We start from the raw sequence: 25,722 nt of genomic DNA on the forward strand, positions 1-25,722 counted from the left end.
ACTGCCTGGTCTCGAGTGAAGTTGTAATAACAGTACTTGTCCTTTATTTCCAGCCCCAGGCGTGGTTAAATCTCTTTCTCGCAGGACATATAACGCTGCTCGCGTTGTGAAGGGGTGGGCAGCTGTTGTCACGCTGCCTGTCGATCATTTTAAAGCCTGTACAGCCTCTGTCCTTTTTGCCACTTCGTGTCTCTGCTGCTCGCGTTGTGAAGAGGGGGCTTAGGGTGGCTGAATGCATGCAATATGATCATCTGCTGCGAGCTGCGTGTTTTGCTTGTCGCTTGTCATTGTTTTAAGAGCTCGGAGCAAGTTAAAGTGTCTCAAATTGTCTTCTGAGAAGATCACGTCTCATCTCCCTAGTGTGCCTCCCCAAGATTTTTTTTTTATAATAGAGAGAAAAGCATTTTTATTAGACATTAACTATAACTTTTTAAGTTGGTAATGTGCACTTCTTTATTTATTATTTATTTTTACAAGTATATTTATTGCTTAAATTAAAGCTGCTATAAGTAGTAGCAGAGTGTTGTACCGTGTTAGCCATTATGGATGCAATGAGAAGTTATGCAAAATGACGCCTTTCTTTGGCTAACTAAACAGATTACAACATGTAAGCTTTCGAGGACTTCTTCAGGCAAGATGAGGCCGGAGTTGCCTTGAAAGCTGGCATATTGTAATCTGTTTAGTTAGCCAATAAACTGTGTCACTTTGCTTAACTTCTCAGCTGCTATAAGAAATACTAATGCAGTGGATTCAGGGAGGGCAGGTTGGGGGGTCTGGTGGGGGTGCAGAGAAGCAGGTTCCACTTAGGACCCCAGTTTGGCTCTGGGTGGCACTGTGGACAACTCATGCAATCCCAAAAGGTCAGCTTTCACAGCCAACTCCCAATGTGACAGGGACATAGTTAAGTCACCTGGTGGACTCGCATTGAGAAATAGGGAAAGAGTCGTACTGGACTTGGAAAGTACCATGGGATGGTGAAAATGGCCATACATAATCTCTGAAGTGCAGGTGAAACCTTTGGCACTGGCTCTCTTTTGATTTGGAAGTCTGTTTGGAGAAACAGGTAGACATGCTATGGCAGTCTGTCTGCAGGAATACAGAGCTGTCGTGTAGTAAGAGCTGCAGGCTGAAATCCAACGCTTTATTCAGACCTCAGTGACCTTAAACTGCATGATATAGGATTGGTCACTGATAGATGGATAGATTGATAAGTGAAATAATTAGCCTTTATGTCCTTATTATTGAATACAAATCTCATTGCGGTTTTCTACCTCTTAACCCAGATACTCAGGTGGCATGACCACTGCTGGTGCACTGGCACAATTTCCTCTTTAAAACTTTCTATTTTGCATCCAGATGGAAAAAACAAACCCCCATATCCTGACTATTGTAATTAAACCACTAAATATACAGAGGCCTTGCCACTCGCCTGCCACCCTCGCCCTCTCACGTCATTGTCTCCTTACTGTGGGTGTGTCTTATAGACAGTGCCATCCATGCCAACAGTTGTCCTGAGCCGTTTCACCTTCTTGTTTTCGGATTCGGGTCAGAATGGCTGCCAGTGCTGCGGCACACAAATTGGCAGACCGGAATGAAACAATGGTGCAGACGTGCTGGACAGCAATGCAGTCGTCTTCTGAAGGGTCAAGGTCAAGTTTGGTCAAGATTTGCTTGGTATTGCTCAATCCTTCCTTGTACCTAGAAAACAAAATATGAAGCCATCAGCCGTTCATTCATTTTCTAAACTGCCCTGCACCTGAACCTCAGTCAATCTGAACTCTCTTCGCTGTGATGTGTTTGTAAAGTGACAGCAGGGCACAGAAGGTGGTGTTGCCTTAGGCCTCAAGTTAAATTACGACCAGGATGTGCAAAGAAATGAACAAATGGACGGTATCCGTGCAAGATGTGCTGTAATCCTTATGTTAGAGGACACCACACCATGCGCCATGTAGAAGGGAGGGTTACCCTTATAAATGAATGAAAAAAATGGAGATTTCCCAGTTCTCTTTCTATCAGATTTGCACTGTTGTTAGCTGCTCAGTTTTCAGTCAAGCTAGATTTTAGTCCGTGTCTCCCAGTAAATGATGGGCCGTTACCCCTGGAATCTTGGATTCCAAATGGGGGTTTTGAAAGTATGCATTAGTTCGTGTCTTTGACATTTATTTTATTTTATTTAAACCGTGCACATTTGTTTCTCATGGGTGTCGTCATTTTGGAGCTTTTCTTGTAGCATCACTTGATTAACGCACAAGAGACACACAATGCGTGATGTCAGCTGTTCAGCGAGGTAAAGGTTCAAGCACTGACATTCCATCTATATCCAAGATTGCGGATTATCCCATAACTAACTGGCGGAGGGCGAAAGCGTCAGATTCGTCAAAAATTTCAATCTCCGGTTCTCGACTTTATAGGGTCCCCCGATACTGAAAAAATCAGTATCTCGATGATGGCTGTCTGTCTGTGACAGTTTCTGTCACATTGTTGGATGAGACAGACCCCCACAGTATATAATGTTAAACCTTTAAAAATACATTTAAACACAAAGCGCACATTCAGAAGGAAACTGGAGATGTGTCTGTGTATCTGTGTCTTAAACGTAGTATCTTTTTGTATAAGACTTGTGTGTAACATGTGAATTTGATAATTTTACCCAGAGTGCTGTGCAGTTGATGCCAACAAGGAGGATGGAGAATCCATGTGCTTTAGTGTTGTGCTTTTTTGTTGGTAGCGCCAGTTGGATAGGGACAAACAAAACTGTACATTTCAGCTCGAGAGAGACGAGTGCCAGCTGTTCATTCTGTGGGGGCCAAGCCTCAGTGAACTCCTGCTTCCTGTCTGCAGAAAATTGTACTGTTTTGATATTTCTGTTTATTTTATTTGAGGGAGGCCTGGTGGTACAGTGCTTAGCACCGCTCAGGTCAACTGTTAGGCCACAATAATCAGTTCAGCATAGATGGCAGACATTTCCTTAACCCCCCAGGGACACTTTAAAGACCACTGCACCATTATAGGCCACTCAAAACAAGTTCAGTTTCTCCTTCTTCATCACCTACAATGCATTTCAACAAAGTTCCTGAACATTACACGATCTTTTCATTTTCATTTTTCAAAGTGGTTCCTTGTGTGGTATAGCGAGTCGGGGCTTAACATTTCACTATCTTGTTTTTAAATAAATAAATAACTGAATAGCCTGGGTGGGCGTATCGTGCAGCAGCGGTGCTTGGTGAGGCAGTTGAGACGAGATGCACTTGCATGTGTGAGGTGGTGGTGGTCTGTCTGATTTGCATCATCGGCTTTCTCCGGTGTGCTAATGAGGCGCTGTGACCACGGAGGCATTTAAAGGGGAGCTGGCACAAGAAGATGGGGGGAATAAATGAAAGGGAAGGAGAGAGAAAGGCAGGAGTGAGCAAGAGCTGCTGTAAGATGGGAGGAAGCAGGCGGACAGGACAGTAAGCCCCAGGAAGGTGTTTGTGGCCGGTGCTCTGGAGGGGGCTGAGGGGTCCACTCCTGTTGAAGGACCATTGTGCTCAGGGTGTGCTCTCGCCTGGCGGTGTGAGCAGAGCAGGGCTTGGGGGCTCCCCGTGAAACACCATGGGATTGGCGATGGGGAATAAAAAGGTTGTGCGTGCCTGTTGGATGGACGTCTCTCCGTATTGCGAGACCCGATCGGGGCAAGACGAAGAGATGACACTTTTAAAAGGAAGGTGCCAGGGCTCAGAATGGTAAAGGACAGTTTCCTGCCTGTGTATTTAACCTCATTTTATTCTGACTTGTTTTTAAGATTATTTATTTATTGGACTGGAGCACTGCACTATTTATTTGAGCACTGCTCTAATGAAAGCACTGGCACTGTTTCGCCTACCCTTGCTATGTTTGTGTGCTGTGTGTCCTCATCCGCTGGCTCATCCCTTGGGTAATTTATTGACGCTGGTGAGTTCAAGAGGCTCCTGGGATGCAACCAGTAGCATGGAGCCGACCCTCACTGTCACACCTTAGTATCTACAAACATTGTTTTGGGGTTTAAAAACCAGAGAACCCGCTGTGAAGTTTTTATTTCAACGTGTTTTAACAATGTTAATTATGAAATGTGTTGTTTCGTGGTGCCACCTTGTTTTTCTCAAGGGAATGGCCTGCTGGAGACCTTCCTGCTTATGTTTGCCAAGCTAATGCTAGGCAATGGCAACTTGTAAGTGTGTGACATCACCAGGCCAAAGTTATAAAACTCAGCGTCATACACTTCCTGGTTGACCAAGATTGCGGATACAACCTAAAAGCCTTGTGTGATTTTCTTTGAGATTAATTATGGATTTCTGGTTTTCATCTTGGCTCTGTTTACTAGGCACTTCACTGGTTTTTGAGTCTTTTGTTATGGGGGCTGTCATACTGTGTGACGAGGATTTGTAGTATGGGAGCCACGGTGCCACTTAAGTCAAACAGTAAAAAGAAGTCACTCGCTTTTAAAACACTTACTTCTCCATTTCAGACACGTCTGCTGTCTTCAGTTTGCCTTTGGTGCAGACTGTCTGAGATCCTGCCTTTGAAGAGCAGGCCCTTCTTGGCCATCTTAACCAGGATGATCCTCACCAGCTCGCCCATGTACAAACCTGAGATCATCTTCTCAAACCTGAGGAGAAAGAATAAAACAGTAGGAGACACCAGAGCAGGTCAGGTCACCATTCATATCTTCTGTTTCTTGGAGGTTTGACTCCTTTGAAGTGAACAAGTCAAGCACCCATAAGACCGCAGTTACTTTCATGGGTGCTTAGTCCAGTTCAAGGGGGCAGGGGACCTGAGCCCATCCCAGCCACCTCTGTTACCAAAACCAGTCAGAATGCCTGTCCATTATAGGGATTGCCCAGCTGGGACACCCTCAATATGGAAGGGCAGTGGGGGTCAGTATACATGATCCATCATCTCCTCCTGACTGCTAGATGGCAGCCACCCTGAGTTGCGGCAGCATGGGAACAGGGCACCATGGGAACTGGAGTTCTTTGACTCAGCCCTGTCGGGTTCCGTCGGTGCTGCCAGGGGGTGCTGTAGGGACTAGCGAGCTCTACTTACCCAGAAGTGCAACCGGGCCAAGCCTTTGGGACACCAGAAGTACTTCCGGGGATCACATAAAAGGAGCTGCCCGCCATAGCTTCCGAGAGCCACAGTCCGGAAGAGGAAGACGAAGCTTACTGGGAGGTGTGGAGGAGGCAGAATATATGACAATAACATCTGTGGTATGGAAACTAAGGAGTATTGTTTGAGTTTCTGAAGGCACGCATGCCACCCATAAATACTTGTTTACGTGTTTATTAAATAGAAATGCACATTAATTTGAGTTTATAATACTAAATGCTAAGTGCGCTACAGACAAGAACAGCTGAGTTCATCAAGAGGACCACATGGAGTCCCAGCAGTCAGCACGGGTGATATTTGGAGGACCTACTGGTTTCAAGATAGCAGTTAGCATTTTAACAAACAGAAGACCAGATCTGCCAACGTACAGCTGCTTCCCAGGGTTAATGGAGGCCAAATCAATGTCTCGGTCAAACTCGGTGCAGAAGTCTTCAAGCGACCCATCATCTCCAAACGCTCCCCACTCGGTGTTAATGCACATGCGCCCCTCGTCCCCCTCCACCAGGTCAATGTGCCGCAGCTCCTCCATGTAGCAGGCGTTAGTGCCAGTACCTGTGGAAGATATATTTGCAAAAATTTAGAAACTGAAAAAGTTAAATACTGCAAACAAAGACTTTCTTTGGCTTTTTCCTAGTTTGTACAGTAGCCAGATAGAAATACGAGCACACCAGGGCTTCAGCAGATAAACACTCCGAGCCGAAGCTCAGCTGCCCAGATGTGGCTTTAATACGGTCAAGTGACCCTGATCTGGCTCCATATCTGTGACCCCCTCATGAATTTCCTAAACTAGGGGTTCTCACATTTGGTCCTGGGTGCCCACTGTGGCTGTAGGTTTTAGTTCCAGCCATCATAATCAATGACTACACCTGATAACACGGAGCTCATGTAAGGAGCTGGTGTTTTCTTTTTCTTCTTCTTCTTCTCTTATTCTACATTCAGAAAAGCACAGCAGCATGACTTTGACGTGTATAAGACATTTAGAAATAGTTCTATTTTTGCTACAAATTTTAATGCTTAACTCTCTTTTGTTGATTTCATTGTAATTTGTCCTTTCTCTGTGCAATTTGCTCCCTTCGTTATCTTTATATACAATATGCTACCATGGCTGTCCATTTGTCTGTCCAGGATTTTAAACCATCTGTAGCTCACAAACCGTTTGAACTATTGACCTGAAATTTAGTACACATATACTACATGACTTCTACTATCCGCTTTTGGGGTGATGATTGACCTCCAAGGTTATTCCTCTTTTTATTTTTATTTTATTTTATTGTAGAATCAACTCTTGGCAGCAGGCAGCAGTCCCTACCACCTTCGCCATCACTTCCCCTACCTCTTCATATCTTCAATCATTTTTGAGGCAGATTGAAGACTTAAGTGCCAGCTTAAGTAAAAAATTAAGAAAAAATGAGTTAAGTTATTGCAACACAAACACTAACTTAATCAGTTTTAACTCAAAGAGATGCCGACGAAAGAAGTGAAGAAGCGGGCCGCTAGAGTGGAGTAAAGAAGAGCTGCTCAGGAAGCAGCAAGCACATCAACAACCTCTGAGCAAACGAATGTTAAACGTACAGAGAAAGAGTAGGAAAAACTAAAAGTCAAGTGTATTCACTGCACGTCATCGCGTGGTGCGCTATTACTGGTATCTTAATAATGACAATTAAAAGAGCAGACAGCACTGAATCCAGCTGCAGTCAGGACAGTTTTAGGCCTCCAACAGATCCAAGCACTTCAGACACTATGAGGCCTAGAACCTCTTTCTATTTATGTCAGATGAACGACTATTTATTTTTACCACTTGTATAACTGTACAATTAAATCATTTACTAACTGGATTCAATAGACACTTTTAATGCAATGTGTTTCTTTACCTAGAAAGTTCCATCCATCCATCCATTATCCAACCTGCTATATCCTAACTACTGGGTCTGCTGGAGCCAATCCCAGCCAACACAGGGCGCAAGGCAGGAAACAAACCCCGGGCAGGACACCAGCCCACCGCAGGGAGTGCACACACACACACACACACACCAAGCACACACTAGGTGCAATTTAGGATCGCCAATACCCCTAATCTGCATGTCTTTGGACTGTGGGAGGAAACCCACACAGACATGGGGAGAATATGCAAACTCCTCCACGCAGGTACCTAGAAAGTTGATTCATTTAATTTTTCACACAAAAAAGTTATGTTGACTTATGGAAAATATATATATGATACCGTACCTGCCAAATAATACAAAGAGTACATACAGTACACGTGTTTCACCCAAAATGGGGATCATCAGGTATACCCCACCTTTGCTTACCCTTATGGGGATCAAACCTCAGATGTCAGTGCCTGAGGTGAAGCCTCTAATGTTGCGCCACAGCGGCTGTTTCACTTATTTGACACGGTGAAGATTGGAGTGTTACATTCCTAGTTCTGACTCGCAATCTGATTATTTAGGTGGTAACCTACCAGGTAACGCTCGTGGTTGGTCGGCAAACATCCACCACATGCTCTCAGTTGCGAGAAGCAGATCATAGATATGTGATACAGGATCTGCTTCCCCTTACAGGGATCGAACCTCAGCTGTCAGTGCTTGAGGAGAAGCCTCTGACATTGCGACACGGTAGCTGGTTCACTTACTTGACAGCCAGAAGATTGGAGTATTGCACTCTTAGGACTGAATCATAATCTGATTATTTTAGATGGTTACCTACCAGGTAAAGCTTGTGGTTGGTCTGTTGTCACGCTTTAAATCAGACTTATTTTAAAACCTACATATATATGTTTGGCATCATTGTTTTCAGAGTTTATCGAACTTTAATGTGATGTTAGATTTTCAGATTCTTATTCCATTTTTCAATTATAAACTAAAAAATATCAAGAACTCACATCCCACGAGACAAGACTTTGTGCCAAGAGATTTAACCAGGCCCAGGGCGGGAAATAAAACACAAAGAGTAGGACAGCTGCTGTACAGGCTTTTAACCCCTTGTTGCCTAAATTTATTCATAATTCTATAAAAAGAAACTATTTGTGTTTTTGCTGTTAAGCAAATGCTAAAGTAAGTGGAGATTGTTAATTTGAATATAGCACACAAGCAAACAATAAGTTGGTACGTATTATATCTTAGCACAACTTACCTCATATTTGGACAATTTCTCAAAATTAGTTGCCAAAATTCACGTGCACGGTGACGCCAACACTATGCTTTAGGCGGATGTAGTTTCGAGTTTGACTGCTAGTTAGCATTAGTGCTTCCAATACGATCCTTGGTAGTTCTGAATACACATCAACCAGCATTAGTGGGATACATACGCCACCTCGGCTGCATTCAGGCCGGAAGCAGTTTGAAGTGATTTCGCAACTATCTTATACAAGGGGTTAAATGTTTGAAGTGCCACGTGAGATGTAGATCACACAGCACAGCAGCTGATCGAGCAAAGAGGAGGTAAAAAAATAAAAAAACTTTCCCGTTGTATCACCATTTAACAGGGGGTTTCGGAGGAGCAACTGTGTCTCCTTGGGGTGTGTTCAGCACCTCTCTTCACAACGCGAGTGGCAGAGACATAAAGTGGCTAGCACATAGTGCCGGCCGGGGGGTTGGCAAGTGAAGCGAGCAGGGGCCGAATCCCCTAGTATACATTATATATATATATATATATATATATACTGCTCAAAAGAATTAAAGGAACACTTGTTAATCAGAGTATAGCATAAAGTCAATGAAACTTATGGGATATTAATCTGGTCAGTTAAGTAGCAGAGGGGGTTGTTAATCAGTTTCAGCTGCTGTGGTGTTAATGAAATTAACAACAGATGCACTAGAGGGGCAACAATGAGATGACCCCCAAAACAGGAATGAATGGTTTAACAGGTGGAGGCCACTGACATTTTCCCTCCTCATCTTTTCTGACTGTTTCTTCACTAGTTTTGCATTTGGCTACAGTCAGTGTCACTACTGGTAGCATGAGGCGATACCTGGACCCTACAGAGGTTGCACAGGTAGTCCAACTTCTCCAGGATGGCACATCAATACGTGTCATTGCCAGAAGGTTTGCTGTGTCTCCCTGCACAGTCTCAAGGGCATGGAGGAGATTCTAGGAGACAAGCAGTTACTCTAGGAGAGCTGGAGAGGGCCATAGAAGGTCCATAACCCATCAGCAGGACCAGTATCTGCTCCTTTGGGCAAGGAGGAACAGCCCTACAAAATGACCTCCAGCAGGCCACTGGTGTGAATGTCTCTGACCAAACAACCAGAAAGACTTCATGAGGGTGACCCAAGGGCCCCATGTCCTCTAGTGGGCCCTGAGCTCACTGCCCAGCAGCATGCAGCTCGATTGGCATTCGCCATAGAATACCAGAATTGGCATATGCACCACTGGTGCCCTGTGCTTTTTACAGATGAGAGCAGGTTCAGCCTGAGCACGTGACAGAAGTGAAAGGGTCTGGAGAAGCCATGGAGAACATTATGCTGCCTGTAACATCATTCAGCATGAGCAGTTTGGTGGTGGGTTAATGATTGTCTGGGGAGGCATATCCATGGAGGGTCACACAGACCGCTGCAGGCTTGACAAAGGCACCTTGGCTGCCATTAGGTATCAGGATGAAATCCTTGGACCCATTGTCAGACCCTATGCTGGTACAGTGGCTCCTGGTGCACGACAATTCCTGGCCTCATGTGGTGAGAGTATGCAGGCAGTTCCTGGAGGATGAAGGAATTGATACCATTGACTGGCCACCACACTTTCCTGACCTAAATCCAATAGAACACCTCTGGGACATTATGTTTTGGTCCATCCAATGCCACCAGGTTGCACCTCAGACTGTCCAGGAGCTCAGTGATGCCCTGGTCCAGATCTGGGAGGAGATCCCCCACAACACCATCTGTCATCTCATTAGAAGCATGCACCGATGTTGTCAGGCATGTATACAAGAACACAGGGGCCATACAAAGTGCTGCGTACAATTTTGAGTTGCTGCCATTAAATTTTGGCAAAATGGACTAGCCTGCCACATAATTTTTTCACTCTGAATTTTGGGGCGTCTTTGAATTCAGGGCTCTGTAGGTTGATCATTTTCATTTCCATCAAACGATGTGGCATCCTTTCGTTCCTAACACATTACCCAGTCTATATCAGTATAGATATCCAGGAGGATTTCTTTTTCCCCATTGAGATCTGATGTGTTTTCAAAGTGTTCCTTTAATTTTTTTGAGCAGTTTATATTATATATTGTCATGCTTGGGTCACAGATTTACACAGAAGCACAGGAGGTTGTAGAGACAGGAACTTTATTCAAACACTGCAAACGAACATTTGTCTCTTTTTCAAAAGTTTAAACGTGCCCCTTAACAAGACGGAGATGACAGTTCCGTCTCACAATTAAAAGAATGCAAACATATCTTCCTCTTCAAAGGAGTGCGCGTCAGGAGCAGAGAATGTCAGAGAGGGAGAATCAATAGGTGTTGTTCGGGCTTTTAAGTATGCAAAGTACCACGGGGAAAGCATATTGCGCGATAGAGCAGCCGCCAGTAAGCCCAGCAAGTAAGGGAGCAATGTGAAGGTAGTCTTTCAGTGTTTTTTAGAGGAGCGTCTGTATCCTTTAGGGTTGCGATCAGCCCCCCTGCTCACCAATAACAAAAGACACTTCCATTTTGTGGTTTTGCTTTGGATGCAGAACTGACAGACCTTAATAGTTTAGAAGTTTAATAAATGCCGAATACTCAGACCTCTAAACTACCAAGTCTACAGGTTTGAGAGCAGGAACTGAAAAGAATTCAAATTGACATTACGGGTGTGTAATATAGGTATCTGTGAAACAGGGTGTGGCTCTTGGAAAGTGGGCGGAGTCAATGGGACACCAGTGACAGGGGCGTCATCTTATAAGCCTCAGAATGTCTCAGGTCGCCCAATCGGTATGAGGCTTCAGACTGTCTCGCCTGTAGCTGGACTCTTTTTGGGGGGCAGCCCCCAATTGCCACAGCTGTACCACGTCCCTGCTTTTATAAAGGAAGTGCAAGTGCTAGACTGAGGAGGACAATGGAAACAACGTCAGTCGGATTGAGAGAGAGATGGAGAGAGAGAAAGAAGGAGCAACAGAGAGTCGGTGCGAGTGGACAAGACAGAGAGAAGGCAGACAGCTGGGAGGAAGTCCCTAAGAGGAGTGTGTGAATGGCGCTCAGGAGCTGATGGCCACTCTAGCTGAGTGACCTGGGAGATGAAGTGGCTGAAGAGCTGTTCAGTTGTAGCAACTCACCAGAGAGAGGCAGCGTGGCTGCAGAGGAGCAAGAGGCAGAGATAGGCATTCCGCGGGTGGTGCCATGGACCACAGGGGCACAAGCTTGGCAGCGGGAGTTGGAGGCTTTTGTGTAATGCCCTGCTGGAGTCACAGACGGCAGCAGGGGTCCAAGACTAAGAGCATCGATGAAGGGGGTCTGAATTGTTGGATAGGTCATCCATGGCTGTAAGAGCCCCTGTTGGGTTAAGCCAAGGAGACGTCAGTTTTTCAGGACAGCACCCAGGCTCGTGGTTTTAAGGACAGTCTCCTGCCATCTTTTAACCTCATTTTAATGGATTATTTATTTGATTGCTTTAACCTCCGCATAGACACTTTCTTTTATTAGGATTATTTATGAATTTTGCATTGCACTTTTCAGGGACACTGTTTGATTCACTACTTTTTATAAAAGCACCAAGCACTTTTACACCTTCCTCTTGCTCTGTGTGTGTTTGTCCTCATCTGCCAAGCTCATCCTGGTCGTGACTATCGACAGTGTCGGGCTCAAGAGGCTCTCGAGAGGCTCAACTGCGAGAGGATGGAGTCGACCTGCACCATAACACTATGTCCACCAGTCTATTTAATATTTAGACAAAGCCCTCTATGGTTTCTGTGTAGCAATTCCACAAATTTCACGTGCACGTGGTAACTGGCATTTTTTCAGAATTGAGATTTTTAGTTGTTGGAGTTACTAGGTCATTGCTGATGGCTATAAAGTAGTGGTGATGGCCAAATATGTCTTCATTCTGGTCATAGCACTATGGAAGAAGCTAGTATGGACACAGTATCTATACTAATAAAAGGCATAGCCCTCACTGACTGACTGACTGACTGACTCATCACTAATTCTCCAACTTTCCATGTAGGTGGAAGGCTGAAATTTGGCAGGTTCATTCCTTACACGTTACTTACAAAAGTTAAGCAGAAAATTTCATTTCGAAATTCTACACGTAACAATCATAACTGAATCCTACTTACATACATATATACGTCCATAGCCTGCAGCTCGGTCGCCGTGTGAGGCGGAGTTGCGTCCCCCATCACCACGCCTCCCACGTAATTGAGTGCCTGCCCATATAAGGCCGTCCGTCAGCAGCAGACACACTGCTGCTACGAGGCATTTGTCATGCCTAAGACGAATACGATATTCGCGAGATACAAGTTTAATGAGAAGGCCAGGGTATAAATGAGACTTTTGATCACTTTGTGACAGAGTTAAAATTGCTGGTGAAGGACTGTGCTTATGCAAACGAAGATGAGATGGTCAGGGATAGACTAGTTTGGCACAAACTCAGCAAAAGTGCGAAAAGAAACTTTTAAGTGCCGGGTCTGAGCTAACATTAAATAAAGCCGTGGACATCGCAAGATCGCACAAGCACAGCTGAGAACCTTCAATGCATGTACTCCGAGCGGCTCACGTGAACTGACTGTGAACGCAGTGCGCAGACAACAAGCAAGAGCTCCAAAGAGCGCTGAGCGAAAAACAAATTACACAATTGAGACGGCAGCAATTGAATATGAAGCGACTGACGCATACACGCATATTCATAAGTTCACCTACTGCGGAATCAAAGCACACGGTGGAAAAAGTCAATGCCCAGCTAAAGGAAGACAGTGTAAAAAATGTGGTAAATTGAACCACTTCGTTAAAGTTTGCGGGACTGGGAAAGGTAAAACCGTGCATGCAGTGTGTAATGTCTCAGATAAAGAGGAAGACGAGCTGATTATTGATGCAGTAAGAAAGGAACAACCCTCTGAAGCTGAACAAGCCTTTGTAGACATATCAATAGGAAAGCAAGGTGTAAAGCTTAAGATTAAATTAAGTTCATAGACACGCATATTCGCAGGCAAAACCACAACTTAATACCGGGAATTCCTGTTAAACATCTTAGATTCACGAGTACCGATTTGGGTAGTGAACACTTCGATGAATGAAACCTGTTATCTTTACAATGGTTGACAAACACGGAATGTAACTTGAACACAACACATCCTCCAAATACGAACCTGATGTTACGTTATTATAAAATGTTTCCTTTTCTTTTTCGTTACTTCTTTAACACACTACTTCTCTGCCGTGAAGCGCGGGTATTTTGCTAGTTTTATATAAACCTAGTAACTCCACTGACCAATGAAGAAAGACTGCCTACCAATGAAAACGTCAGTTTACGATCATGTGATTTAAATGCTCTGTGGTGGGCTGGGGCCCTGCCCAGGGATTGTTTCCTGCCTTGTGCCCTGTGTTGGCTGGGACTGGCTCCAGCAGACCCCCTTGACCCTGTAGTTCAGATATAGCGGGTTGGATAATGGATGGATGGATTTAAATGGCAGGTGTGTTGTTGGTTTGTGACAAAAACAATATTGTGTACGTGAAGCTCAGGAAAAATGAAATCTAGAGATCATTAATTGCAGGGGCGACACCATTTTCTCAATTTGCTGAAAACTTGAAAGATGTGACATACTGGATTTTTCCATAGTTGGTGAGAAATGGCTCCCACCCAGCATTCTGTAAGTGGCGCAAATGAAGGCTGCCCAAAGAGGAATGACCTGCACTTACCCACAATGACTCCGACCTCACAGTACTGATCGTCATATCCACACGTCATCATCGTCGCCACCGTGTCATTGACCACAGCCAGGACGTCAACATCAATGCCCTAAAGAGCCCAGAGATTACTGATTTGGTGGAAGAAGCTGACCAACAATATGAAAATAGGGGTCTAGATTTCAAACAACTGAAAACTTACCCCAACCTTTTGGACCGCTTTCTGCAGAGCGTCAACCACACTGGTTCCTTGTACTCCCCTCGCTTTATAATTCTTGGTCCAGGATATCAGCTCACCCTGAAAATGCCATTCAGAAAGCAAAGACAATACTGAGTATATCTTCTCAACGTGCCATTTTTAACATTTGTCAACGTGTCAAAGGCGCAAAATCAGTGAGTTGGAGCGCGGCCCACTGGGCTTTAATTAGATGTGACCCTGCAGAAGAAGTTCAGGTCATATTTGCGAATGGAGATGTGAACACAAGAGGAGGACAGAAGTAAGGTCATCTGTCTACTGGGAGCAGTGGTCTGACCGGGGGCACAGGGAAGTGGTGAAGGTGGTCAATGTGTTTTGGAAGCCATCACAGGGGCAGCAGTCTCAACCAAGATGCCCAGGCTTCCCTTTTCTCTGCCACCTCTTCCACCTCCTCTGGTGGATACCAAGGCATTACCAGGCAAGCCGGGAGATGTCTTGTGTCCAGTGTGTGCTGTGTCTGCCCCAAGGACTGCCCTCGGTTGGAAATGCGTGAACCACCTTCACAGGGAGGCATGCCAAGCAGATGCCCCAGAGGAAAATGTTACTGCTCAATGGTTGATCTTTGATGGCTCGTGAGACTTCACAGAGATTCTCCTTTATGTTTCATTTAAGAATAGAATTTGTTGCAGATGTTTCTCCTAAAATCCCTTTGATAAGAAGGAGACGTGAGATGCACCTACATAAAAGGAGTCAGATTTGACAGTTTGGTTTGGTGTTGTGAGGTCTCTTTCTGTTCTTCTTCTAATCTCTTTCAAGACTTCATCTTTCTTGTAAATTATTGGATTGAGGCCCTTTATCTAAGGTGGCTTCCAACATTTGAGCTTTGATTGGTTCCATTGGTTTCTTTTGTTTTTCCAATCGGAGCTCCGGCAGATGAAGCAACTTTCTTATAGTCACTCAATGGTGTCAGCAGTGGGATCTGAACCCACAGACTCAGCACTAAGTCGTCTAGAATGAGTCTGATCAAATTGGAGCACAGCAATACACGACTGAGAAACTGATCATGTTATTCAGGGCCAAGGACTACAGCTCTGTATTCATAGTGAAGGGTTTTATCACCAGAAACGACGGCTCGCACATCTCATCGTATATGACTGAGCACACAATGCAAATACTTTCAAACTGCAAGAAAAATGTCAAGAGACTACTTGGAAAATCTGAGGCCACTGTGTGATTCTGCCGAGATCTCCACTGAAACTCAAGAGGAGACACTTGTGTGAATTTTGACTCCGGAGAAAAAAAATCAGCGAAAGAGAGAGACAAAAGACAATGTCTCCATTTAATTTCATTCTGGTCTCATTGACGTCTTGGAGAAACTAAAAAGATATGAAGGGGGATCCCTTTTCTGATTTTTTCATTCTTATGGGATGGCTCGATCCTCTTGACGTGGAGGAGCAGCAGCTCCACTCTGAGCTCCCCTTGAATGTTTGCACCCCTCACCCTGTCTCTAGGGCCGAGTCCAGACACCCTGAAGTGGAAACTCATTTCTGCCGCTTTGTATACATGACCTCGTTCTTTCGGCCGCTACTCACAGCTCATGACCATTGGTGAGGGTGAGAACGCAGACCGACCGGTAAATTGAGAGCTTTGCCTTCTGGCTCAGCTTTCTCTTTACCATTACTGACCGGTCAAGCGTCCAAATAACTGCCTGACACCACTCGCATCTGTCTGTCGACCTCTCAGTCCATTCTTCCCTCCCATGGCATGTCCCCATTTTCCACCTGATTAGCCTTGTGCCATCTGACTGGTGTGAGCTTTCATTTCCCATATTATGTATTGCAGCGGACCCTTACCAGGCTGGGATGCCTTCATAATGGAAGGACCTGGGAGGGGGGGAGAGAGAGAGCATGCATAGGGCATTATTATTATTATTATTATTATTATTATTATTATTATCTCCCCCTAATCACTAGGTGGCGGCCCTCCTGGGTTACTACAGCACCACAGATTCCCACAGGGCACACTGGGAATTGGAGTTTGTTGGTTCGGCCCTGTTGGGTTCCAGGGGTGCCACCAGGGGATGCTGTAGGGACTGGGAAGTCAGTCCTACTTTTGTCAGGCTCCCACCCCACCCAGAAGTGCTTCCGGACCACTGCAAGTACTCCCGGGTGGGAACCAGAGTTAGAAGGAAGAAGGACAAAGCTAGCTGCCAAGAGGAGTGGAGGAGGCGGTGACCAGGACAGAGAGAGAAGGAGGAGGAGAAGAAGAGACGACAATGACAGAGAGTGCGCGCTGTGCTTTACTTGTGCTTGCCTTGGTGCCGTGGGAAGCGACTGGGAAAGAGTTTCCCACAAATTAAAAAACCTTTGCCTGTGCCGCACTTGTGTCCAGAGCCTGTGTGTGTTGGGTGTTTGGGGAGCAGGAGCTCCCCCTGGTGGCCACAGTATTTTTTGGCTAGAGGTATGGCCCCCAGTGCCTAAGGTTTTGAACTATAAAGCTAAAGGTTGCCAGTTTAGTTTCCACCACAAAGGAACTGTAAGGTGTTGATTTGTAGGACTCCGTTAAGTGTGAGTCATGTACGCCAGACAGTAGGTGGCACTGCAAAGCAGCCATGAACTTGTAAAAACCAAAAGAATCCGCCCAGCCGCAGGCATCCAGCCCATTTACTTACATCTACCAGGTTGTTTTGTCTGCACGGGAACGCGAAGGTGAACCCCAGGGGCTGCTGCTTCTTATGGATCTGCCTCTTCTGCATGAAGTCTTTCAGACATTCGGCCACATGAAGGAAGAGCTGAGGGGATGCAAGCAAATTCAGCGAAATAAAAGGCCGTCCTTCACACAAACCAAAAGATTTCGGTGTGGGAGGAATTGACTCACGTCGCTGCCTTTGCCACTCATGACCTCCTCTGGCATGGGGTACACCTGGCTGTCCATCTGCACGTTTTGCTTCTCATCTTCAGAAACCTTCACCTGCAGCACCTTGAATTTGGAGCCTCCGAGATCCAGAGCCAGAAACTCGCCCTTCTCTGAAAAAAAAAAAAAAATGTAGGGGTCAAGTTAACTGCAAGGTGGTCACCATTCATCTGCTGCCCAGGAGCAGCCCTTTAGAAAAGCCTCCTCCAGCCATGCACTTCTACATGATGACTAGTGGCTGGTAATGCAGCCCACCAGTCAGTGCTGTTTCCTCGCAGCTTTAGGGGTCTGAGCTTTAGCAGCCTGGTCACCGACTGGGTGGATGTTCTCCCCGTGTCTCCCAAATTTCAAAGGCATACAGGTGGCACTGATTGACAGCTCTGACTTGCAGAGTGCCATGCTGACCTGAGTTGATTCCTGCCCGTGCCCTGTGCTGGTGGGATAGGCTTGGCACCCCTAAGGCCCTGAACTGCAATGACTGGTCTCAAAAAATCAGTCTAACTTGCTTTGTTCTGTACAGGGTCATGAGGGGTCTGCTGGAGCCTAAACCAGCTGCCACAGAGCACAAGGCAGGAAGAAACCCTGGACAGGGTGCCAGTCCATCACAGGGTGAACACACAAACACACACGAATGTTTTTTTATAGAGTGTGTTTTAGGTTATTAATATCACTTTATTGATCCTGAACCATTTTTCTATGATTATTGTTGTCGTTGTGTTCTTTCTTGTGCAGCACACGTGGCTGACTCGTTCCCAGGGCTCATGTCACAGTGTCGGGTAGTGAGGCCACCTTCAGACTTGAACAGTATGACCCCACTGGTGGTCTTTGAGGCTCAGTGTGTACATATTGGCTCACATGCGACTTGAGTAGGACTTTGTCTTGTGGTGCAGTGAGAGTCACCTGTATCTCGATATCAGCACGACAGAACAGGTGGTGGTGGACCTCAGACATGCCAAGGAGTTCCCCCAGAGACCAGTCACCATTCAGGGGAAGGACGGGGAAGTGGTGCAGAGCTACAAGTACCTGGGGGTCCATATAAATAGTAAACCTGAGTGGTCTGACCACACAGTGGCGTTGGACAAGAAAGATCAGAGCAGACTGGACTTGCTAAGGAGACTCGGGTCTTGTGATGCTGTTGGGAATGTTCTGCTAGTCCAGTGTGGCCATTGTGGTGCTCTACACTGCGGTCTGATAGGGGAAGCAATGAAAAGCAGCAGAATGTCTGAACAAACTGATCAGGAGAGCCTGCGTCATCACAGGGTGAGCTCTGAACACACTGGAAGCTGCTGTGGAAAAGAGGATGGTGGCAAAATTGGGTGCCATCATGAAACATCCCCACCAGGAGGCGCTGTATTGGAGCACTTGAGCCACAGGCTCTTATTCCACCGTCGTGTACTAAGAAGCGCCTCTGGGGGTCTTTTCTGCCCACTGCTATCAGGCAATTCAATGCTTGCACCTAGAGTACTTGTTAAGTTTATTTTTTATTTACCGATTGATTGATTGATTGATTAATTGATTGGCTGTATTTTTTTGCCCTATGAGTCTTTATTTTTATTTTTGTTGTTTCTGTTGCTGTATGTGTCTGAATTTCCCCCCAGAATTAATAACGTTTATCTCATCTAATCTAAAACTGGAGGTCATGTGAAGGTGGGTGGACCTGGTGGTGACGTGTCGGCTGATCGGTGCCATGCAGCAGCACAGTACTCTGCCACAGAGTGGCATCAAGCAGCAGCCATGTTGTGTGATGCCACTCTGTTGAACACACTGTGCTGTTGGTGTCAGTAAATGACCTGATTTAACTAAAGTGCTCGTCTTATTAATGTTATAAAGGTAAGTGTGCCCGCTGGCTCGCTCATTATTTAAATATCCGTGCTTGCCACTTTCTGTTCTTTATCATTTTTATTGAATTTATTAAAAGCAAGTAACACCCCATCCAAACAAAAGGCACACTTAACAAAACTAAATTCTTGTCACTTTCTTGAATTGTGTCGTGATGCTTGCCACTGTCAGAAGACCACCTACTAGAAACACAAGTGTCTACTGGAAGACGTCTGTGCGTGAATCCCATTGCCCCCCAGTGCCATGAAAACTGGCATCGTCCTTCAGATGAGACATCACACCTGACTCTCTGTGGGCATAAAAGACCCCTGGGCAGAGTGCCTCCCGATGTCCTGGCTAAACTGTGCACCATGGCCTTGTCCATTCTGCCCCCCTAATTCAGCCCCGGTCCTTCATTTGCTGACTGCCTTTGACACCCCTTCACCACTGAGTAGATAAGGTGTGGTGAATGCATTGGCACAATGCTGGCTGCCGTCACTTCATCCTGGGGGAAGCTGCACAAAGGTGGTCTTTGAAGTGGTTCCCCCCTGTCTATTTAAAGCCAACTTAGCCGCTTAGAAAAGTGCTACATAAATGTAATAAACTGTTATTGCTGCTATTATTAATACTTTATTATTATTATTATTGGTCTTGTCAGGCCTGTTTATTGGCATTTTTAGGCCCCTCAGCCACCAGAGGGCTCCATTTCAAGCAAATAAGAAGGGTGGTGATCTTAAAGTAGGTATACCACCTAGACACCCCAAAAAGGCTGGCGATGGATCTGACTCTTCATGTTGAACTCAGCGTCTCTATAAATCATCACAGTTTTGTTAGAACAAATGTAATGCACGCCTCTGCCAAGTGAAGTCACGGGGTGGAGCCCATCCCAGCTAGCAGAGGGCACAAGGCAGGAGCAAACACTGGAGAGGGTGCCAGTCCATCAGAGGGCAAACACACACACCCGGGCCAATTCAGAGTCACCAGTCCTCCCAGCCTGCATGTCTTTGGACTGTGGGAGACGTGGGAAGGACATGAAGACCCCACGTAGGGAGGAGCCGAGATGTAAACCCGAGACCCTCTCTGTGGGGCACCAGTGCTACTATTGCACCACCCTAAGTGAATAAATGTCCAATGTACTATTTAGATTTGTGTAGCCCCTTTATATAAGGCTCACTCTGAAAGGCGCTATACAGAAGAGTGACTGATGACACTCTGATTATTGATCTTCTAGTGGATGTCACTTCAGTCACATTACTGCTGTTCTTACTCCATTTTCTTTGCTTATCATTGAAGGGATGACCTCAGTTACATAAGCCAAATAAATGTGTTATTCTTATTATTATTATTATTATTATTATATAGTCCATATTTATGATTTCAGTAGCCAACAATGTGATTATTAATATTTGGAATTCCCGTCTTTTTCTTCTAATGCTGCTGACAAGATGGCACCTCCTGCTTTTCACTCCCGTGATACGAGACACCAAGAAGATGCCAGGACCGGAAGGCAGGGGTGAAATGTGCCAGCAGCTGCCACACAAGATGGAAAGCAGAAGTGACGCCCCGCTGTCCAGCGCCTTGCTTGTGTTTTTTATTCCCTCTTTGCACTGCAGGTTAGTATGCCCGCCGGTCATCTTTTGGAGTCAGAGTGCACAATTCACGGCACCCCTTCCGTCACAGTAAAAGGACTGTAGGGTGGGTTAGGTTTCAGGTCTCTTCGCTTTATATAGTGCCTTTATAACTCTGCACAGCTTCACACTCCCATTAACTTCACTTGTCTTTTTTTTGTTTGTTTTTCTCTTTCTTACCTGACCTGTCTGGTGTGGACCTGACGTGTGTGGGCAACATCTTAAGGGTGGAGGTGAGGTTGGTTTCACTGTTCAGACCCTTCTCCATCTCTCTTCGGAAACGCACCATGATGTCTTTCAGCTGTTCATCCGAGAGCCGCATGCCATACAAGAAGCGGTCAACCTGCAAAATGCAGCACAGAGGGGGTCAGTTCTGTTGATGATGTGGATCTCTAGGAAAAGGGGGCTATCTACCCGACTGAATCCTGTTGTGATGAAGTGCTTCAGAAGACTGGCCATGACTTGCTGTACAGCCAGAGCATTCTAGACAGTTATTCTAGACCCCTTCAGTTCACCTACAGAGCAGATAGGGCCAAAAAAACTGTTCTTGTTGCACCATCTGTTGGAATGGCAAATGTAATGAATAATCTCTGTTAATAGATTCATAAAAGCAGTGTTAGTATTTGTGAGGCTCCATCTGTTGGAATGATAAATTTAAAGCTCATGTCTCTATTATAGATTCATAAAACCAGTGTTACTGTTGGCATAACAAATGCAGTGCGTTTTATTACTTACTGTAAATGTGTGTGATGTGCCATCTTTTACAATGTCAGAGACATAACAAGTAGACAGACACAAAGACACTTAAGGTAGATTATTAACAACATTCTTGTCAGTGCCATCACGGTCTGAATCGGTCACTGCTCTGCACAGGACTGCAAAGCCCAACAGCAGGAGGTCAGGACTGGCCAGACCACTTCAGGAGCAGCTCCTCCATCTCTAGAGGACGTTTGGAGGGCTCACAGCATTATAAAGGGCAATCCCCCCAAAAAACAAACCCCATTGCACTGTCTATTCACATTCCTGCCATCAGGAAAAATGCTGTAGGAGCGCAAATTCAAGGACTACAAGACCATGGAGCGGACAGTTAGACGTGTGAATGATATTTGACTTTACTGGGCCACCAGTGATTTACTGCTCTGTTCACTTTTTGAATTATGACATTTGTATTACATATTATTCATAATAGTCGTTGTATTTGCACTATATTTGTTTATTTTGCGCTTGTGTATTCGGTAATAATAATAAATAATAATAAAAGCAAGGATAGAAGCTGAAATAAGTTAATAGAAATAAAATAAAATAAATTCATTGGTCGAGAACAAGTGGCTTAAATTTTCGGCACGAGCCCAGACCACCTCCAGTCAGTCACTAGATAAGCTGCCTACAAAAGCCACCGCGAGCCAAGCGTCCCAGCACTGCCAAGAATGGGAAACAAATGATACTGACTGTGTTTCAGCCAAGCACAGTTTAGATAGATAGATAGATAGATAATGAAAGGCACTATTAGATAGATAGATAGATAGATAGATAGATAGATAGATAGATAGATAGATAGATAGATAGATAGATAGATAGATAGATAGATAGATAGATAGATAGATAGATACTTTATTAATCTCAAGGGGAAATTCACATACTCCAGCAGCAGCATACTGATAAAAACAATATGAATTAATTAAAGAGTGATAACAATGCAGTGCAAGTTAAAAAATGCAAGGTGGAGAGTGCGAGGCAGGTTAAACAGACAGCCAGTAACTTTGTATAATGTTAACGTTTACCCCCCTGGGTGGAATTGAAGAGTCACATAGTGTGGGGGAGGAACGATCTCCTCAGTCTGTCACTGAAGCTGCTCCTCTGTCTGGAGATGATCCTGTTCAGTGGATGCAGTGGATTCTCCATGATTGACAGGAGTCAGCTCAGCGCCCGTCGCTCTGCCACAGATGTCAAACTGTCCAGCTCCGTGCCTACAATAGAGCCTGCCTTCCTCACCAGTTTGTCCAGGTGTGAGGCGTCCTTCTTATTTATGCTGCCTCCCCAGCACACCACCACGTAGAAGAGGGCACCAACTGTCTGATAGAACATCAGCAGCATCTTATTGCAGATGTTGAAGGACGCCAGCCTTCTAAAGAAGTATAGTCGGCTCTGGCCTCTCTTACACAGAGCATCAGTATTGGCAGTCCAGTCCAATTTGTCATCCAGCTGCACTCCCAGATATTTATAGGACTGCACTCTCTGCACACAGTCTCCTCTGATGATCATGGGGTCCATGAGGGGCCTGGTCCTCCTAAAATCCACCACCAGCTCCTTGGTTTTGCTGGTGTTAAGGTGTAAGTGGTTTGAGTCGCACCATTTAACAAAGTCCTTGATTAGGTTCCTATACACCTCCTCCTGCCCACTCCTGATGCAGCCCACGATAGCAGTGTCATCATCAAACTTTTGCACGTGGCAGGACTCCGAGTCTTATTGGAAGTCTGATGTATGTTGGCTGAACAGGACTGCAGAAAGCACAGTGTCCTGCGGTGCTCCTGTGCTGCTGACCACAATGTCAGACTTGCAGTTCCCGAGCCGCACATACTGAGGTCTGTCTGTAAGATAGTCCACGATCCATGCCACCAGGTATGAATCTACTCCCATCTCTGTCAGCTTGTCCCTAAGGAGCAGAGGTTGGATGGTGTTGAAGGTGCTAGAGAAGTCCAGAAACATAATTCTTACAGCACCACTGCCTCTGTCCAAGTGGAAGAGGGATCGGTGTAGCATGTAGATGATGGCATCCTCCGCTCCCACTACTACTCCCCAAGCAGTTTTCTCTCTTCGAGTTCAGCATATGGAAGGATGCCGGGCTCCGTCCTGAGGCTGTTGATCGAGACTCTACTCACGTTCAGGCCAAGACGACGTGAGTGTAAACCCCATCGCTCGTTAAAGTCAAACGTGTTGCCCCAGCTATGATGTGGAACGTACGGTGGACTGTCGGCAAACAAATGACATTTCATCACGAGCGACAGTCACACACACGCGTGCGCGGCCGTGTCGCCTTACGTCATTGGCATACATCAGTCGGTGCAACAACTGCACATGTCCGTCAGCAGCACGACTTGCAGGATAATAATAATAATGATAATAATAATAATTTAAGTTTTATTTATATAGCACCTTCCCTATGCTCAGTTTAGTGTGTTTTCGTATCTGTTGTCTATTAGTGCATAATAATAATAATAATAATTTAAGTTTTATTTATATAGTGCCTTCCCCAAGCTCAGTTTAGTGTGTTTTCTTATCTATCTATCTATCTATCTATCTATCTATCTATCTATCTATCTATCTATCTATCTGTTTCCCCAAGCTCAGTTTATTGTGTTTTCTAATCTATTGTCTATTATCGCGTTGCTTCTCTTGCCTTGTGTTTTATTCATGCATACTGATGGCCAGCAGCGCACGCAGAGTAAGATTACTGTGCCCGTCAATCCTCATCTCTAAACTCAATCCACTTCACCACTTAAGGCACAGTAGTTAAGGCTTTTGACCACGAGGTCATGGACTCAGATGCCACCACTGACACTGTGTGCCCCCAAGTAAGCCTCTTCACCTGCCTCTGCACCAATTGAAATAACAAAAAACGGAACCAAGTGGGTCTCAAATGATGTAAGTCGTCTTGGATTAAGGCGTCAGCCAAACACTGTAAGTAAACGTACTTTTGCTGGCCACAGCTTTCAAACCCAGTTGCAATTTCTTGGGAGTCTTTATTTGAGTGTGAGGGTCCAGGTGTGTCTCACGACTGTCTTTGACCCCGGAGTATCACCAGAGGCAGCAGGTTTGAGGGTCTCTTTGAACACAAGCTGGGCTGTTCAAAGACGTCTGACCGAGGCCTTGACAATCCCCAATGAGCCACAGTGTGGCAGCAGAGAGCTGCTTGACAAAGGCTGCAGTAGCAGCACAGGCCAGCAGAGGGCTCTGTTGGCATCTTAGTGGGTACTAAATGGACAAGCCAAAGAGATCTGTTCAATGAGGAAGGCAAATGCCCACAAATGAGTAAAGACCCATAGTAATGGGCACAGATGCCAACAATTAAGATGTGCGACTAAATCTAGTATCAGCAAGCTGAGGCATGAGAAGAAACACAGGCTAAATTTGAGGGGAGCAGCAGCAGGGTGGAAACTGGAGGGGACTCTCTGTCCAGCTATTAGAAGGTTCGAGGGGGGTTCTTCAAACTCTTCATTTTACTTTGCTTACTACCAAAGGGCAACCCAGTGGCATGATGGTTAGTGCCGTTGCCTTAATTCCAGGGTGCAAATCCCTATGTGGAGTTTGAACCTTCTCCGTATTTTGATTCGAGTTTGACCCCAATAACTGCCAAGTTAGTCTCATTATTGAGACTGGGTGTGTGGCATCCTATCCAGGGTTGGTTCAAGAGGCTCATGCCAACTACTACTAAGTTAGCCTCAGCAGACTGGAGAAGAGCAGATGGTTAAGTTGTAACCGCGCATGAAGTGGAGGGGTCTCATCTGTGCTTCTCTTTCTTGTCTTTTTTTTTTTTCTTTCTCAGCAGCAACCTTTAACACCACGGCAGTCATAAAGCGGCGCCTGGCACACCCCACCCATAAGGAGGCACAACCTACACAACGCTGCCTCTGTCACTTCTGGAATCAAGAAAGCCCTTCAAGTAGGTGACCGCCACTCTGGTCTCCCACCACATTTCCTCCATCTTGACCTGAGCTCCCCAACCTTCACACTGGGAGGGGGGGCCCACCTGTCCACAAGAACTTGTTGCATTTCTGTAGTCACAGCCCCTCCCCTGGGGGTCTCCTCTACCCTTCCATCTCCCGTGTGTCCCCTTCTGTAAAATCTTAAAAAGCTTCATGTGTGCCCCTCCCGTTAGGACTGCGGTGTGGTTCTGTGGCGGCCGTAGCTTACCTTCTTAATCTGGTCCTCCTTGAGCTTGGCAAAGTAAAAAGACACCAAGTGCACAGCAAGCATCTTGACTTCTGAAGGTGGAAAGAAAAAAAATAAATCAAAAAAGAGAGAAGAATCTCAAAGAAAGCGCACAGACAGTGGTGGTCTCGCAGGGCAGGCCTCAGGTGTCCATCTCTCGAGCCCACGGCCTCCGTGGCCAGCACACTTGCTTCCCAGACGTCTGGAGAGACCCTGCGAGTGTCTGCAGGAGTGGCCTGTGCTCCTTGGACAGCTCAATCATTAATTCCCGCCCCCTCGTTGCACTTTGTTTTCTTCCAGC

At 45.6% G+C, this 25,722-nt stretch overlaps 1 protein-coding gene across 1 annotated transcript in view; it reads right to left on the reverse strand.

Annotated features, from left to right (window-relative positions):
- LOC120519331 (hexokinase HKDC1-like) overlaps window positions 1–25,466 on the reverse strand; it is a gene marked incomplete at its 3' end in the record, with an annotated part of 38,223 nt that extends 12,757 nt beyond the window's left edge. Inside the window, 11 exon segments of the mRNA XM_039742446.1 lie at window positions 1,467–1,538; window positions 1,540–1,698; window positions 4,471–4,515; window positions 4,517–4,624; window positions 5,493–5,676; window positions 13,950–14,049; window positions 14,140–14,235; window positions 16,805–16,924; window positions 17,011–17,159; window positions 20,673–20,835; window positions 25,404–25,466. Of these exon segments, the coding sequence (XP_039598380.1) occupies window positions 1,467–1,538; window positions 1,540–1,698; window positions 4,471–4,515; window positions 4,517–4,624; window positions 5,493–5,676; window positions 13,950–14,049; window positions 14,140–14,235; window positions 16,805–16,924; window positions 17,011–17,159; window positions 20,673–20,835; window positions 25,404–25,466 (1,259 nt within the window).
- Window positions 25,467–25,722: the final 256 nt, after the last annotated feature.

The sequence above is a fragment of the Polypterus senegalus genome, unplaced genomic scaffold (assembly GCF_016835505.1).
Source record: "Polypterus senegalus isolate Bchr_013 unplaced genomic scaffold, ASM1683550v1 scaffold_4821, whole genome shotgun sequence".
Taxonomy (NCBI): domain Eukaryota; kingdom Metazoa; phylum Chordata; class Cladistia; order Polypteriformes; family Polypteridae; genus Polypterus; species Polypterus senegalus.